Consider the following 16,765-nt stretch of genomic DNA (forward strand, 5'->3'; position numbering starts at 1 on the left):
GGTCTGACATGAGAAATCTGTTGTCTAAGTTCCAGGGCCATTGTTCCTTCTAAAACTGAAACCTAGTCTCTTAACTTCTACTCATTTTTTCAGTTAGTTACACTGTCTCCTAAAACAAACTCAAATCTTCAAGACAAATTGATGAGATTTGTTAGCACATGCATGGTATGTGTATGTGTATGTGTGAATATTTGTGTATGCATGTACGCATTGTGTGTGAATGTATACATACATATGAAGGAACATACATATGCATCAATGAATTTGACTGATACAGAGATGAGGCAGTGAGTGACTATTCTTGATCCATAATTTAGCCACAATATATGAGACTATAGTAAATATATATTCTTTGGCCAATTATTGGCATTTTAATTTACTCACGTTAGTATAAGACACAACAAAATAAACTTACTGAAGAATCTAGATTTTATGTTGACCACAACATGAAAAGTATAGCATAGGAGCAGAACTTTCATTTTCAGTTATATTGAAGTCATCTTTGTAAAGCTGTATTTGTTTTGTGTAACATTAAAACTATTTTTTGTTCTATGAGGTAGTTTTTGTTAATAATTTTAATGTTGTGCCTGATGAATGTTTAAATACAAATTAAACACATTTCTTTTTTTATTTTTTTAATCTTATTTTTTGAGACAAGGTCTCACTCTGTCACCCAGGCTGGAGTGCAGTGGTGCGATCTCGGCTCACTGCAACCTCTGTCTTTTGGGGTCAAGCAATCCTCCCACCTCAGTCTCCTGAGTAGCTGGGACCACAGGCACAAGCCACCATGCCCAGCGAATTTTTTTTTTATTTTTTGTAGAGATGAGGTCTCACTACGTTGCCCAGGCTCAAACTCCCGGGCCCAAGCCATCATCCAGTCTTGGCCTCCCAAAGTGCTACGATTACAAACATGAGCCACCATGCCCACCCCAAGTTAACATCTTTCTCAAAATCAAAATTCACTTATCCTTTTTTATTCTCAAAAAAAAAAAATTCGAGGTGAGAGGAAAAGGTTCATACTTCAAAAACATGACCAGGTTTGTTAACTAATAGAAAAGGAAGCTAAGGAGCGTTGTAAAATCTCTTTCCTTGAAGTTTTTTCCCTAAGAAATAGGATAGGTGCTCATTTGTCTAACAACAATTTTAGTATGCTTTTTTCTTTTTTTTGGGGACACTGAGTTTTAATCTGTCACCCAGGATGGGGCGCAATGGCGCAATCTCAGCTCACTGCAACCTCCGCCTCCTGGGTTCAAGTGATTCTCCTGTATCAGCCTCCTGAGTAGCTGAGGCTACAGGTGTGTACCACCATATCCAGCTAATTTTTTGTATTTTTAGTAGAGATGGGGTTTCCCCATGTTGGCCAGGCTGGTCTTGAACTCCTGACCTCAGGTGATCTGCCCGCCTCAGATTTCCAAAGTGCTGGCATTACAGGCATGAGCCACCATGCCCATCCCAGTATGCTTTTTAGAAACAGCAGTATATGCTAATTGACTAAAAGAATACTGCGATATACAAGCATTCAATTTTTGCATTTAATATATAAATACCTATTCAATTTTTTACATTTTCAAAAGGGTTTGGTATTTATACAGTACCTATTTCAAACAAATTTAAGGAAGATATTGCTAAATAATGTCTTCTGAACTACTGAATAATAATATATCACTGAATGATACTGAATAATAATATCACTGAGCTACTCTATATAAAATGAGCATACACAAATTGTCCCTTGCATAGGTAATAAGAGAAGTGTGCACCTATGTTTCTAAATATCCACTTTAATCAAAAATCCAACATAAATTATATTCATCTTTATTACAAATAGAGATAGGAGAAGAATTTCAGTATAATGACCCAAAAAAATTAACTATTAGCCTGAAATCTAATCAGTCTAACAGTAACATATCCAAATAAACCCAAGTTCTCCCTTCTGGACAATGGAAAGACGCCACACCAGGAAGCTGAGCCTGGCAGCAAAGCTAATTTGCTGAGGTCCGTTGTGAGATGGTTCAGCAAAAGGACATTACTTCAACTTCTAATAATGTCTAAGCACATGCTTCATTCTTTAGAAAAAAAGAGTAAGGTATTTCCTGCCTGTGTGGTAACAACTCTATCCTGGCCATATTTAAGGGCCAGGATATTCATTAGCTCAGGATGTGATCTTTAGGAGTAAACAGAAAGCATCTCTGGGGAAATGAGAGACGGCAGCATGAGCTGGGAGTCAGAACAGTTTATCACTAGCCTCAGTGTGCCACTACCTGTGAGGCCATGGATGCTTGAATTCGCGCCTGTGTCTTTATTAATTATCTACCCTGTCTCTTACTTTTCCCCTTCCCTCATCTTTTTCAATAATAATCCTGGTTCTCCTGTCCTTTATATGAAGGATGGTCTATTTGATGAATAGGGAGAAAAGCCAGGGTCATTCTCATTAATAATTAATATTTGTGTTGTTCTTTACACTTAAGTAATTTTTAATTTTTAAAACTTGAAAAGCCCTCTAAAATGGATACAATTATAGCATTTCACAGCCAGTAAAACTGAGGCCAAATTAGTTAACTCACTCAAGGCTACACAGCTTGTAAGGGGCAGAGGCAGATCTTGAACCGAGAACTCCCGATGCCAAAACCCACAACCTTTTTCCTATAGCATATTGGTTCAGTACAGAGCAGGTAGGGATCACTTACTTTAGCAGGGTATGGGCCTGCTAACATGCCCAGTAAGAAGTTCCTGGGTTCTTAAAAGCAGAAATTTAACCATTGAGCTACCTTATTCCTGTAAAGTACCCCCAGAAAGGCAAAAAGTGAAGCAATTCAACCTCAGTTCCACCTCATGTACCAAGGGAGAAAAAGAATAAAGATGTATGTATGCATGTATATATATGTCTGTATGTATACACAAAAGAAATTTTAACTTCCAGGAAAAGGTATAGATCCAAAGTAAAGTGGTAAGATAGTGATTAAATTGAATGCCTAGAAAAAAGAAGCTACTCAAAAAAATCAGAGGATTTTGTAAGTCGTGGGGGATGGTGGGATGTTTGTTAGTTGCCCTTTAGTGAAATGTCTAATTCAAGTCCTCATTGCAGAGATGCAGACCCCAAGGGTCAGGAAGATGAAAGTTTTCATTCGTTCCTTCATCAGATCTATTGGGCATATCTTTGTTGATTGAACAAAGGATAAGATGCACTCAGTAGCAGAAATGCTCCTACGTCTGCTCCTGACACTTCAGTGTTTCCTCTGGGTTTTCAGTCACTTTGTAAAGCTCTCTAATCTTTCTCAACCGCACTTTTATTCACAAATAAATCTTGCTCTGTGAACGACATATAATATTTTGTATGATTCAGGCTCTCAAGGGGCTCTGGGCTATTCAGAACACCGTGGGGCTGTGACCATAGATGTGGTAATGTGGAGAGCACCGAGATGAATGTCCTCAGAGCCCAGAATATATCCTCATAAGTAGGTCATGTTTGTCTTTGTTTTTCAGTGTAAGCGTGCACACGTGTGCTTGGGAAACAAATCCCAGATATACTGTGACTGTGCTATTAATCATCAAAGATGAGTGAAGCAAAAAACATTTTAGTTAATTGAGAGATTTAGTCAACAGACATTTTCCCACACTGTGCCCAAATATATAAAATTTAAAACACTTAAAATTTCTTTTCTCCCACTAAGAGTTGTGAAAAGTAGTCATTTATATTGGAAAAATAAATGCAGAGTAAACAAATCAGAGATATAAACATTTGACCCTGACTCTACACTGATTCAGCTGATACACGTTTAAAGCAATTGTATTTTTATCATTGATATTACATCTCCTAGCTTCCTTCAGTTCAGATGAGATTATCCCTCAGCCTTTCACTTCAGTATCAAGTCTCTTGCTTTCTTTTTCATTTTCCTACCTCCCATTTTTTTTTCTTTTCTCTCTCTCTTTTTTTTTTTTTTTGGTAGGGATGGAGTCTCACTTGTTGCCCAGGCTGGAGGCACAGTGGTGCAATCTCAGCTCACTGCAACCTCTGCCTTTTGGGTATAAGCGATCCTCCCACCTCAGTCTCCTGGGTAGCTGGGATTACAGGGGTGTGCCACCACACCCAGCTAACTTTTGTATTTTTAGTAGAGAATTGGGTTTTGTCCTGTTGGCCAGGCTGATCTCAAACTCCTGACCACAAGTGATCTGCCCAGCTTAGCCTCCCAAAGTGCTGGGATTACAGGCATGAGCAACCATGCCCAGCCTCTACCTCCTATTAGCCACACTTTTTCTTCTTCCTCTTAAAATCCATTCCCTCCAGATAATCTTTCTTATGAATGTTTTCCACATGTCCTAAGTCCTGCATTTACTCTTCTGCCTTAGATTCCTCTTCCTGGAAGATCTTATAAAGTGAGCAATACATTTATTTCTAATAGCTACTTTCCAGACACTGTGTGAAGCCCACAACATACATTCTCTAATTTAATCCTCAGAGCCTTTGCTACCCATAGAGGATGATGAGTTCATCCAGGGTCACAGGCAGCCTACAAGTTTCACTAGACTGAGGCCTTGAAGGTGGGACCCCTCTGTGTTCTCATATGGCTTCCCTGTGCATAGTGCCAGGCCCATAGAAAAGCTTTATAAATAGTTGTGCATGGATGGGTGGGTGCGTGAGTGGATAGATGGATGAATGGGTGAAGGGATAGCCGGACGAAAAAACAGAGTAAGAATTTCAACAAGATCTATCTGTCTCCTAAACTGACTCTCTTAACTTATATGCTATATGTCTTACCTAATACGTGAAATTTGGAGAAGAAAAAATTGACACAACAAAAATTCCAAATTGTAAGCAGCTTCTCTGAGGACCAGTTCAATCTGTGTACTATGGACCTATAATGTATTGCGAGGTGTGTTTCTTGCAAAAATTGATCTGTGTGCCTCATTTTCATCAACTCTTCACTAGAGAGAGAAGGACTCCCTCCCACTGCAGTATTGTGGTGAAGACTGCAAAGCATGCATGGAAGGCGTCTCGCTAACACCATGTCCGGCTCGGAGCGGAAGCCTAATAAAGCTCACCTGCTTTTACCATCATAGCACAGGCTCCACTGAAGGAAAGACGCCAATTTGCTTTGGATTCCCAAAAGCTGTATAGGCTTTTTAAAGTATTTTCACAAAGATTAATTCTTTTGATCTTTATAAGAATCTGAGGGTAAATGGTAAATCTCGGGCAGGAAAGAGCGTGGGAAGGATGAGGCCTGAGTATTATGTGACAAAAACATTCACAGCCTCTCAGTTTCCTTTCCCTTTCTGGAATCAGCTTCTCTGCCAGTGCAAAGACAAACTATATGCTGGGCAATCAGATAGTTTAAAAGGAACAAGTGTAATGTATTAGAAAAATGGGTTATTTAGTATGAAGTGACTTATGCCTATCACTATCATGTCATAGCAGAAGAATGGAAACAACGAAACGTCAATCACTAGGGGACTGAATAGACTTCACACAATAGAGTAGTGTGCAGCTATCCAGAAATGAGCAAGGTCTCTAGACTGTATGGTACAGAACAGGGCATATAGCATGCCAACCTATGGAAAGAAAGGTGAAAAACACCAATGTAAAATACTGACTATATATTATATATATTGCATACATAATAAATGCATTACATATTCAAAAAGAAATTTAAAAAGGATAAACTAATTTTTTAAATGGCTTCCTATAGAGGGAGGAAGAGAATTGGAAGAAACTAGAACGGAAGTACTTTGTTTATAGTTTTGACCTTCAAACCAAATAAATGTTTTATGTAATTTTAAATACAAATTTAACTTTAAAATTTTAAAAAAAGTAATTCTAAAATTAAAAACTCAAAACAAATTAAAACAAATAAACATCACAACATATCAGACATAACCAAACAGAGAAGAATTACTTCAAATAACTTCAGAACAGTATTTTGCACATCCGTAGAAGAAATTGCCTTTGAATAAAAGAAACTGCAAAAGTCTAAAGCTGTATTTAGTATTTTACAGTTAACTTCTGTGCTATATGTCTTATGGTTTATGGTTGGTAATACTGAGAATTGATTTGAAATTATTATACAGAGATACAAACACACACACACTTGAATAAAATAATCATGTTAAAGTCATTAGAAAAAAGATTTTATCATTAAACAAAAGGGATTAAAATATAATATCAAAAAGTTAAGTAATAACTTGTAATATTAACCTTTGAAATGCAAATATCTGTATAATCTCATGACTTTTCTTAATTAGAAAAAGCCCAGAAACAATGACATCTTGTAGCAATGAGCACCCTGAGTATCCAGATGATGGTGTCCAAGTACCATTTTCCTGTCAAAGAAACCAAGATTCCTTGGAGATACACGACTGATCCGAGGTCTAGGGCAGGAAATGTGGAAGGTAAGTGAGTCACCTTTTGTCATGACAGAAGCCACAAAGACTACTGAGGTAGAGCCAAAGGACACAGGTGCTGACTTTAAGGGGCTCCCAGTGGTCAAAGATTGGGCAACTGGAGCATCAGAAAGAATGATGACTGCCACGGAGTAAAGCACATCAAACAGCTAAAAATAAGTAAATAATACTTTAACAAATTTTGGCCACTGTATAAATTTGCTAGAATATACATTTTTACTCTGAAAACTAGTAAATAAAGAGAAAGAATCACATAAGAAATTACGATCATTGGGGGAACTGGCCAAACAAGAAGCTGGTCATTTGGTGAACTGATTTGGAACAATTCAAAGACAGAGGGAGCGTGTGTGTGTGTGAGAAATTCGTAATATGCTGCAAGCATGGACATCCCTTCCTAACACCTTCTTACTGTCTCCTGACCCAGAAAGTTTCTGCTACTTTACTCCTATGATTAAGATGAAAATAGTCACTTCTTACCATTTTATATGACTGTATTACCTCTCTTAGCAAGTGGGATTTAACAAAAAGCCTTCAAATTACCACTGTAAAGTAGACCAATACAACATGTTTTAAAATCAGAAAACCTAACAAGATTTCCTAAAGGAAATTTAAATTTAGCACAGTTTCATAACAGAAAAAGAGGAGAAATTGATTTTTCTTGATTATCTACTATATAACAAATGCTTTAAGATCTAATTAGCTCACTTAATATTTTACAGTCTCCCTGGGGAATGATCACTCACATTTTACAAATGAGAAACTGAGATTCTGAGTGGGTAAGCAACTTGGCTAAAAGTATACATCTAGTTAAGTCACAGATCTGGGATTCAGAGAGGTCTGTGTGCTACATCAGGCTGCCCACAGCAAAACGAAACAGATAATATTGATTCTGGACAGGGCCAGAGTTTGTGGGGATGCAACATTACTACAAATACCAGAGTGATTAATTGGTTAATAACTAGTCCCTTTTAAGACAACAAGGTAACTCTATAGGGAAGGTAAGAATAAATGTTTACTTGGTACACATGGCTTTGGAAAAATTATTTAATCTAAGATTTTAGGGAAGGAAGAAATTACAGAGTTCTTTTCAGTTCAAGTTATTGTTTTCTAGACTAGAAAACAGACCTGGAGAGAAAAACACTGTCCTCCTTATGTACTGCAAAAGCCCTGGGAGTCCCTGCGAGGAGTAACTACACAGGCCTGGAATTAGCCTGAGCTGTCTTGCCGAATCATCAACGTGTATCTTCAGGGCACTGACTCCTAGTCAAGGCACAAAACATGTCCATGAACAGTGTTGCCTTATAACTATGGGTCCAAAGTGGTTGAGGATGGTTTGTACCAGTTTGTCAGCATTGTTTATTGACAAAAATGAACATGAACTCTGTAATTTCTTCCTTCTCTAAAATCTTAGATGAAACAATTTTTCCAAACATGCTCATTTCATGTTTATTGTAACCGGTCTCACTAAGACCCCTGGAGAGCTCAGTTGTTGAGGCTGGTTATATAGCAGGAATCTATGGCACCAAGAAAATATTTAAAATATTCAAATATTTCAAATATTTTAAAACATAAAAAATGTTTAAAAGTATATAAGACTCGAGACAAAACACCATTTTGGATTCTATGGTTCCTGGGTCATCCATGCACAAACACATCCGTGGTGCCTGGTATAAGAGAGAAAGTGGATCTTGCCACTCCTTTCTGAGGGGGACAAGTGGATCCTGCCTCTTGCTATGAGATGGCCTGTGGCTGCAAAGTATGAGGTTGGTGCAAAAGTAATTGCAATTTTTAATTTTTTTGTTTTTTTAGAGATGAAGTCTCGCTGTATCGCCCAGGCTGGAGTGCAGTTACACGATCTCGGCTCACTGCAACCTCTGCCTCCCAGGTTCAAATGATTCTCGTGCCTCTCAGCCTCCTGAGTAGTGGGGATTGCAGGCGTGTGTCACCACACCTGGCTAACTTTTGTGTTTTTTGTAGAGATGGGGTTTCGCCATGTTGGCCAGGCTGGTCTCGAACTCCTGACCTCAAGTGATCCACCCACCTTGGCCACCCAAAGTGCTGGGATTACAAGCATGAGCTACTGCGCCCAGCCAATAATTGCAGTTTTTGTCATTACTTTCAACAGCAAAAACCGCAATTACTTTTGCACCAACCTAATACATCTTTACTTTAACGCTGATGCTGTGTAGTATCCTTTCCTGCAAGAAATGCCAATGTGTTTCTTGTCATTTTGGGTCCTCTGAGTCGTAAAGACATTATTAAAGAGCAACTGAACCGTGTTTAACTGCCATCATTAGAGCACTGGCTAAAAACCTGTCACATGGTAAACACTCAAACATTCCTTAAATTAGTTGACTGATAAATAAAGAGAAGCTGAGTATTCTGACTTTTTGTCCACCATAAGCTCTTATAAAAGTTCTCATTAGCGCTGAACAAATGTAATTCAGCATGATGTTAATACATACCTCTCTGCCCAAAAGACAAAAAGCCTATAATTGTCACTTTTTGTTCCTAATAGCTTCTATTCATCTCAATAATAATTAAAATGATATAAGTGGGAAGACTTTAGCAGCTGCTACAAAAAGTTGGTTTGCAAGTACCTCTCTCCTCTCTCAGAGCCACCATGCTTGAGTGGTGTCAGTACACGTCTCAGGGCCAAGTGTCATCACCTGACCATGGAAATGGATGGTGATAGTGGACATCCACACCTAAAATACTTTATTTGTATTTAAACGCTTAGTCTCAACATTAAAAAGAAAATCTGTGTACATGTTTACAAAACTTGTACAAAAATGGATTTTAAAAACTGCTCATAAAATTATATAAAAGCTGTTGATGCCCTTAGAAGAATGAAACAAATCAAAGCCCATTTATATGCCTCTTGCATCTAAAGATGAAGTGATTCCCAAAGGCTGCAATTTAAGTTCAGTGGCACTGCTGTAAATCACTTCAACCAAATCCCAATTCAGTGGCTGAAGATGGATGGCAAATATTTGGTTATTTAGACAACAATAAAAATTACAGTAATTTTTAAAATTATACTCCAACCTAATTATTTTACCACAGAAACAAGTATCTCAATCACTCTACAGTGAAAAACAAAAATGGAATTTTCCAAAGCTACTTCCCTTGTAAAGACAAACCAATAGCTTTAACCCTTTATAATTCTACACATCAAAGGGCAAGAGCACAAGCAAAGGCAAAGCTGAAAGATCACAGTGCTCTGAAAGCAGACGTTGTGGGCCATGGCTGAGTGGATGGAAGTGGAATCCTAAAACCTTTGGAATATTGTCTTTTTGGAAATAGTGAAAAGACTAAATCAAAATGATGACAACAGCATACACATATTATAATATTTCAGTAAAAATCACACAGCAAGGCCGAGTACAGTGGCTCATGCCTGTAATCTCAGCACTTTGGAAGGCCGAGGCAGGCAGACTACGAGGTCAAGAGATTGACACCATCCTGGCCAACAAGTTGAAATCCCATCTCTACTAAAAATACAAAAATTAGCTAGGTGTGGTGGCGCATGCCTGTAGTCCCAGCTACTTGGGAGGCTGAGGGAGGAGAATCACTTGAACCCAAGAGGCGGAGGTTGCAGTGAGCCAGGATCGCACCATGGCACTCCAGCCTGGTGACAGAGTGAGACTCCATCTAAAAAAAAAAAAAAATCACATAGCAATATGTATGTACTCCAAGGAGTATAAGACTCTAGCATCTGGTTCTAACACTTACTATTTGCCTTTAAGCAAGTTACTTAAACCCCTTTGGGCATTTTTTTTTCTCATCTGGAAAACTGGCATAATTAATAATTCATAGGCATTAGTTAAATTGATTAAATGATGTTATCCATATAAAATTGCTTAGGTAGAGCCTTGAACTTAGTAAACACTCAGTACATGTCAGCAGTGTTTTTATTATCATCATTATTATTACAGAGATTTTATTCTCAGACCTATTCAAAGTGCACAACTTCAGATGTAAGGTGCTATCATCATAAATAGTATTTTTTTTACTGTGATATGATCAGGTTGTATTTTTCCATTTGTATTGTTGTACCTATTTAAAGTTAAGTAAACTTCAAAACAAATCACTATTCACTACTTCATTTGATCCTCACAACAATGCTGACATAGAGAGAGATGGGGAGAGACTATCCTCAAGTTACAGATAAACTCCAGTTTCAGCTGAAATTTAGGGAGGAAAGTGACTTGACCAAAGTCATGCAACTAGTTACTGGCAGTGAATGGATTCCAAGGGCACCCTGTATAACTGCTCCTTCAGGGTTGATAGGTTTGACCCTGTGTCCCCACTCAAATCTCATCTCAAATTGTAATCCCCATAATTCCCATGTATCAAGGGAGGTGCCAGGTGGGAGGTGATGGGATCATGGGGGTGGTTCCCCCCATGCTATTCTCATGTTGGTGAGAGTTCTCACGAGATGTGATGGTTTTATAAGGCAGTTTCTCCTGCTCTTGTTCACTCTCACCTGCCACTATGTAAGACGTGCCTCTTATCCTTTCACCGTGACTGTAAGTTTCCTGAGGCTTCCCCAGCCATGCGGAACTATGAGTCAATTAAACCACTTTTCTTTATAAATTATCCAATCTTGGATATGTCTTTATAGCAGTGTGAGAACAGACTAATACAAGTGGTCTTCCCATCATTTCAGGCTTCTCCAAAATACCAACTTCATAATATTTAGCTAGTTTCAAGAGATAAACATGACCCCAAGTGGGTCAGCAGAAAGACCATGAGCAGGGAGAATGCACTGTGACACAAACCCACTGTTTCGTGGAAAAATACTATACCAGAGGAGTGAAGTGGGGTGGACTGTGGTATTGCGATGATGCCCTCATCAGACATTGGTGTCACCACCTCCCGCCAGGCACAAGTGTCCTCAAGTGATTATGGCATGAGAGAAGAGGAGCTGAAGGTCCATGCGCAGATTTCCCATCCTGCACCTGCTTGCCTTTGGAGCTCTATTTCTGACCTAGGGATAAACTCTCCCCTCCACCCTCCTCTGCCACTAGAGGAAGCTTTATCCTCCCCTGCTGCTTTGCCTTTGCTCAAGCTGGTCCTCCACAGGAAATAAACACCTTTTCTCCAAACTCCAAATAGGCAGATTCTACTTTCCCTTAAAAACCTAGTTAAAAGCCATTGTCCATGAAATGCAACTCAAACACACTATCTCATCAGCCAAAATGATCTCTGTGATCCAAATTTTCCGTTAATTTATTTAGACAGCTTTTTCTACTGTATTTCATAAGTTTTCTCTCTCCTCTTAGATGTGTAAGCAACTTAAGGCCCTGGTGTGAGTCTTTAGATTTCCCCAGCCACACACCAGGCACAGCGCTGTGCACAGAGCTGGCATTCAATGGCAATGTGAACGAGCGAGCAATAGAAGGCCAGTCCTTCTGTAGGTGTTTGGTGCTTCCTCTCTATCCATAACACAATGCAAACAAATTGCAATGAAGGTCAGGGTATTTACCTAAATAATTTTTTAAGTGAAAAGAGAATTTTAACTCAAAAACTTTGTCAGATGATAAATTCTTTTTCAGATATATTTCTTAATTCCCCATGTCAGTCTACATGCATTTAAAAAAGGGATTCACAGAACAAAAGAGCTCAAATTTTAAAATTTCTTTTAAAAATGAAATCTATGCCCAGAGAGTAAGAATGAATAAACTGATAACAATTCAAAAAACCAAGAGGGGTTTTAACAAATTTACAAGAAGACAACAAACAACCCCATTGAAAAGTGGGCAAAGGACATGAACAGACACTTCTCAAAAGAAGATATACATGCAGCCAGGAAACATGAAAAAAGCTCAAAATGACTGATTATTAGAGAAATGCAAATCAAAATCACAGTGAGATACCATCTCATGACCAGTCAGGATGGCAATTATTAAAAAGTCAAGAAACAACAGATGCTGCCAAGGCTGTAGAGAAATAGGAATGCTTTTACACTGTTGGTGCAACTGTAAATTAGTTCAGCCATTGTGGAAGGCAGTATGGCGATTCCTCAAAGACCTAGAACTAAAAACACCATTTGGCCCAGCAATCCCATTACTGGGGATATACCCAAAGGAATATAAATAATTATATTATAAAGATACGTGCACACGTATGTTCATTGCAGCACTATCTACAGACAAGGAATCAACTCAAACGCCCATCAATGATAGACTGGATAAAGAAAATGTGGTGCACATACACCGTGGAATTCTATGCAGTCATACAATAGAACAAGATCATGTCCTGTGCGGTGACGTGGATGGAACTTGAAGCCATTATCCTCAGCAAACTAACACAGGAACAGAAAACCAAACACCACATGTTCTCACTTATAAGTAAGAGCTGAATGATGAGAACATATAGATAGAGGGAGGGGAACAACACACACTGGGGTCTGTTGTGGGATTGAGGGGAGAAGGAGAGCATCAGGGAAAATAGCTAATGCATGCTGGGCTTAATACCTAGATGATGGGTTAATAGGTGCAGCAAACCACCATGGCACACATTTACCTATGTAACAAACCTGCACATACTGCACATGCACCCCAGAACTTAAAATTTAAAAAGAGAAGAAGAAAAAAACCAAGAGGAGTTTTAAAAAGAATTACCTCTGTTTAATCTTACTGCAATTTAACAGGACCCCTCTACTCTTAATCAATCTTAATATCTCTTGACTATTATTATTTGTTGCCTATCTATAAAGAAACAAATTATGCGACCTGGAAATAAAAAGCTTTTTATCAGAACAAGTAGAATAGCAAACATTGTATAAACTGCATTGACTATGATCAAAATAAACAAACAAACAAAAGTTGCTGATGACAAAATCAGAATGGAAGTGGCATTTTTGAGATATTGCTTCTTTAATTCTGACGTTGGACCATGGGATGAACACTGTGAGTTAGCCTTATTCAATCCTGCACTTCCCTGGCCAAGTGGGACCCATTTAGTGGCCACTGCCTCAACCATACCACTGTGGAAGTCTGCAGCCGACACCCCAGCTCCAGCTGAACCCTTTATTCTGTTTTTCCACAAGTTGTCTGTCTAGCCTCGGCCTCCACCAGTAACTAAGAGATGACTTTAGCCAGTATGCATTCAAAGTGCATTAGTGCCTGCCCAGCTCAGCACTGCACTACTCTCCCACTAACCCTGGGGGTGAAAATCGTGCATCTGCAGAGAAATGGGATGATCTAGGCAGCTCTGCTCCCTAGTCTGTCTGGAACCGGGGCACACAGTATGGCTTCCCTATGTGCCCTATGTGTATCCTGGGGAACTGTGTTTATGAAAAAGATGCCTCTAAAAAAATCGGGTTTCATGGTCAAATGACTTTGGAAAAGGCTGTAGTCTGAGTCGTCTTCTGGAAGTTTCACAATGCATATCAGCATATTAAAGGAAATGAAAGGGCCTGCAGTAAAGAATCCTATGATACTTTGTCGAACTCAGCAAGTTCCAAATTTATTTTATTATGAACTGTCTTCCCAGTAACACCTTTGAATATTGAAACTTAGTTTGGGAAATGCTGGAGACTACAATTAACAGCTGTGTGGCTTTGAATCCGACTACAAGACAATTTTTGCTTTCCCTGTCCAAAAATCATTGCTCAACAAAGGGTTGGTGGAAGAGTTAAACTACAAATGGAAGGTTTAGATTTTCTCACAACTAAACTAAAAAATAATCTGGAAATTTAACCTCAACATAGGAAAACATATATTTTTGCAACCAAGATCGAGAAAAGCATATTTTAAGTCACAATTACAATAGTCCACAGCAGTATGTTCTTTATAAAAACATGTGCTATCCTAGACCCACAACCCAATGTTGTATGTCTTTATACATATAAGATGAAGCAGAGAACAAAGTGATTACTCAAATATTTCAAATCAATTTCTCTTTCTACAGTGATGCCTGTTCATTTTCAGATAATTCAAGTTTACTGGATTTGAATGTGGAACTGGAGAACTAATTCTCATAGGAGTGTAAGTGACCTGAAAAGTTATCATAATTCTACACTATTTAAATATACTTCAACTGTTGAAATATACCTTATTAAATAAATTAAGACTTTAGGAAGATATGGTCAGCCATCTTTGATACCACTAAGAAAATATCTAGAATATTACACAATATACTGAAAATTTCTCCAATATCTGAGAATTAATGTTTCCACATTTCTAAGCATCCAATTTATTATGAAAGAAGATTTGAACACTAAGTACTATGGGTATATGCATCAAAGTCTCCTAAAAATCAGTTTGCCCAGACATCCAGTATCTAAAATAAAATTCATACATTTCCTTTTTAACTTCACACATCTCCAGTAATTCAAATAAAATCTGTTCACATTTCTGAAGGGGAAATCCTGCTACCATGAAACAGATCTATATTTCAGGTTATCAATTTTTTTAACACTTTAAGACCCATGCCAACCCATAAAAAGATCTATTTAGATTTAAATTTGAATGTCATTGCCTATTTCATTTCTTTAAACTGAGAACCATGTAAATATAAATATGCAAAATTCTCTCCCTTCCCAAAACACAGTTGAGAAATGTGTCACATGGTAATACAATCTGAATCAAAGAGAACACTTTCCAGGATTTCCTCCTTCTAAAATCTGGGGGGAAAGGTAGCTGTTAATGAACTAGTTTAACACTTCGATGTTAGATTGAACTTTCTCTTCACCCATTCCATTTCATGGTCAAAATGATCATGTTTTCAAGCAGCCCTAGCGGCAGTGCCTTACCAGTGTAGATGCTGGCATTGGAGGCTGGGATACCAAACTGTGACTCGATGAACTTGGGAATGAAGGTAATGAAAGCAGTTACAATGGCACTCTCAGCTGTGTATGACAAACTCACAAAAAGGAATGTCATGTTGCTTAAGATCCTGACAGCTGCTCTTGGTAGGTCTACAAAATGACAAAAATGACAAATGAATGTTATAAACAATGGATGGAAAACAAAATAAAACTGAATTGTTTTTGAAATGAACCGGAAATAGCCATTCAGCAACATTTGCCACCAAAGGATAAAAAAATAGAAAGATCCGATGATGATTAGAAACCATTCTCTCTAAATAGATTTTGTTTTGTTTTGTGTTTTACTTTCAACCAGGATATGGAAATTAAGTAAAGTACCTAAAAGCATACCCATACAACTGATAGTTCCTATTTCAAAAACTGTTAGAATTATTTGCATTTCTTCATTGATTAAAACAATGTTATTTATTGTTAAGACCTCAAAGTCCACTAGACGTGTAAAGTGCCTGCAATGCAGCCTTCAATTACAATTTCCACTTTTCCCAACTAATGTTATGATGTAGCTATTCCGCTTCTGTGGGCATCTACATGATGTTGTACTTCTGATTGTCAAGTCTCATTATGAAACAGGAAATAGTTACAGTTTAAAAAGCTAAAAGAATGAGGCCATGAGTTCAGACACTCTGAGGTACTGGAATGGGGGAACAAAGATCTCCAAAGGGAAAGGAGAGCCAAAAGATGGAGGCTTAGCATCTGCTGAGCTGCCTCCAAGAAAGGAAAGCCTCACCCTTGAGTCTAGGCATTTATTTCACAGAACCTGCCATCTATATTTTTCAAGATATATGTGCAAGTATTTTCACTGGAGCATAGTTTATAATACCAAAAATGTAGGAGGGGGGAATCTACATTTCCATCAATGGGAAATGTTTAAATAAAAGATGGCACAGCCATATAATGGAAAACCAGACAGTGGTTAAAAATGAAATAGAGCTGTATGTACTGGCATGAAAGAACTCCAAGAAATACTTGTATTAATTTGTAAAGCAAGCTGCAAAATAGATGTACATATATGTGTGTAATTCTATTTAATTAAAAATCAAACAAATCAAAACAATGTATTTTATATGATCAAATACATACTTTTCAATCATACTCATCCTACAGCCTCTTATAAACACTGTAAATTAAAATGTCATATCCAAAATTTAGAACTTAGAAAGTTAAGGTTACCTATCAACAGTTAAAGATTCAAATTAAGTTTAGCATTATATTAAAAGCCAATGTGTTGATTCTAAAACATCTGGGAAAAATATACAACACCAGATTATTAAGGGTTTATGTTCTCTGAATGGGACTAAGATTGGGAAATAGGAAAAAAAGGAGATTATTGTGTATATACTTTTGTATTTTTACATGCCTAGAATGTGAATTAATGTATATTTATATAATCTTTATGTATCTTCATAGAAAAGGTAAGCTGCATTATTTTTGGCAATACAGTCATCTCAGAACAGTTATCTCTTTCAACATAATGAGTCATTTCATTAAAATTAGCCAAGAACTTTTATTAAAGCTATAATTCATAGCTTC

The 16,765-nt window shown here is 37.7% G+C and overlaps 1 protein-coding gene across 2 annotated transcripts in view; it reads right to left on the reverse strand.

Annotated features, from left to right (window-relative positions):
- SLCO5A1 (solute carrier organic anion transporter family member 5A1) overlaps positions 1–16,765 on the reverse strand; it is a 159,171-nt gene that overhangs the window by 53,870 nt on the left and 88,536 nt on the right. Inside the window, exon 4 of one of the 2 annotated variants that reach the window (XM_008000825.3) lies at positions 15,161–15,325. The exons of the other annotated variant lie outside the window; for it this stretch is intronic. Coding sequence (XP_007999016.2) covers positions 15,161–15,325 — 165 coding nt within the window. The remainder of the gene's footprint in view (positions 1–15,160; positions 15,326–16,765) is intronic. 2 annotated transcript variants of the gene reach the window in all.

The sequence above is a fragment of the Chlorocebus sabaeus genome, chromosome 8, assembly GCF_047675955.1.
Source record: "Chlorocebus sabaeus isolate Y175 chromosome 8, mChlSab1.0.hap1, whole genome shotgun sequence".
NCBI classification, from domain to species: domain Eukaryota; kingdom Metazoa; phylum Chordata; class Mammalia; order Primates; family Cercopithecidae; genus Chlorocebus; species Chlorocebus sabaeus.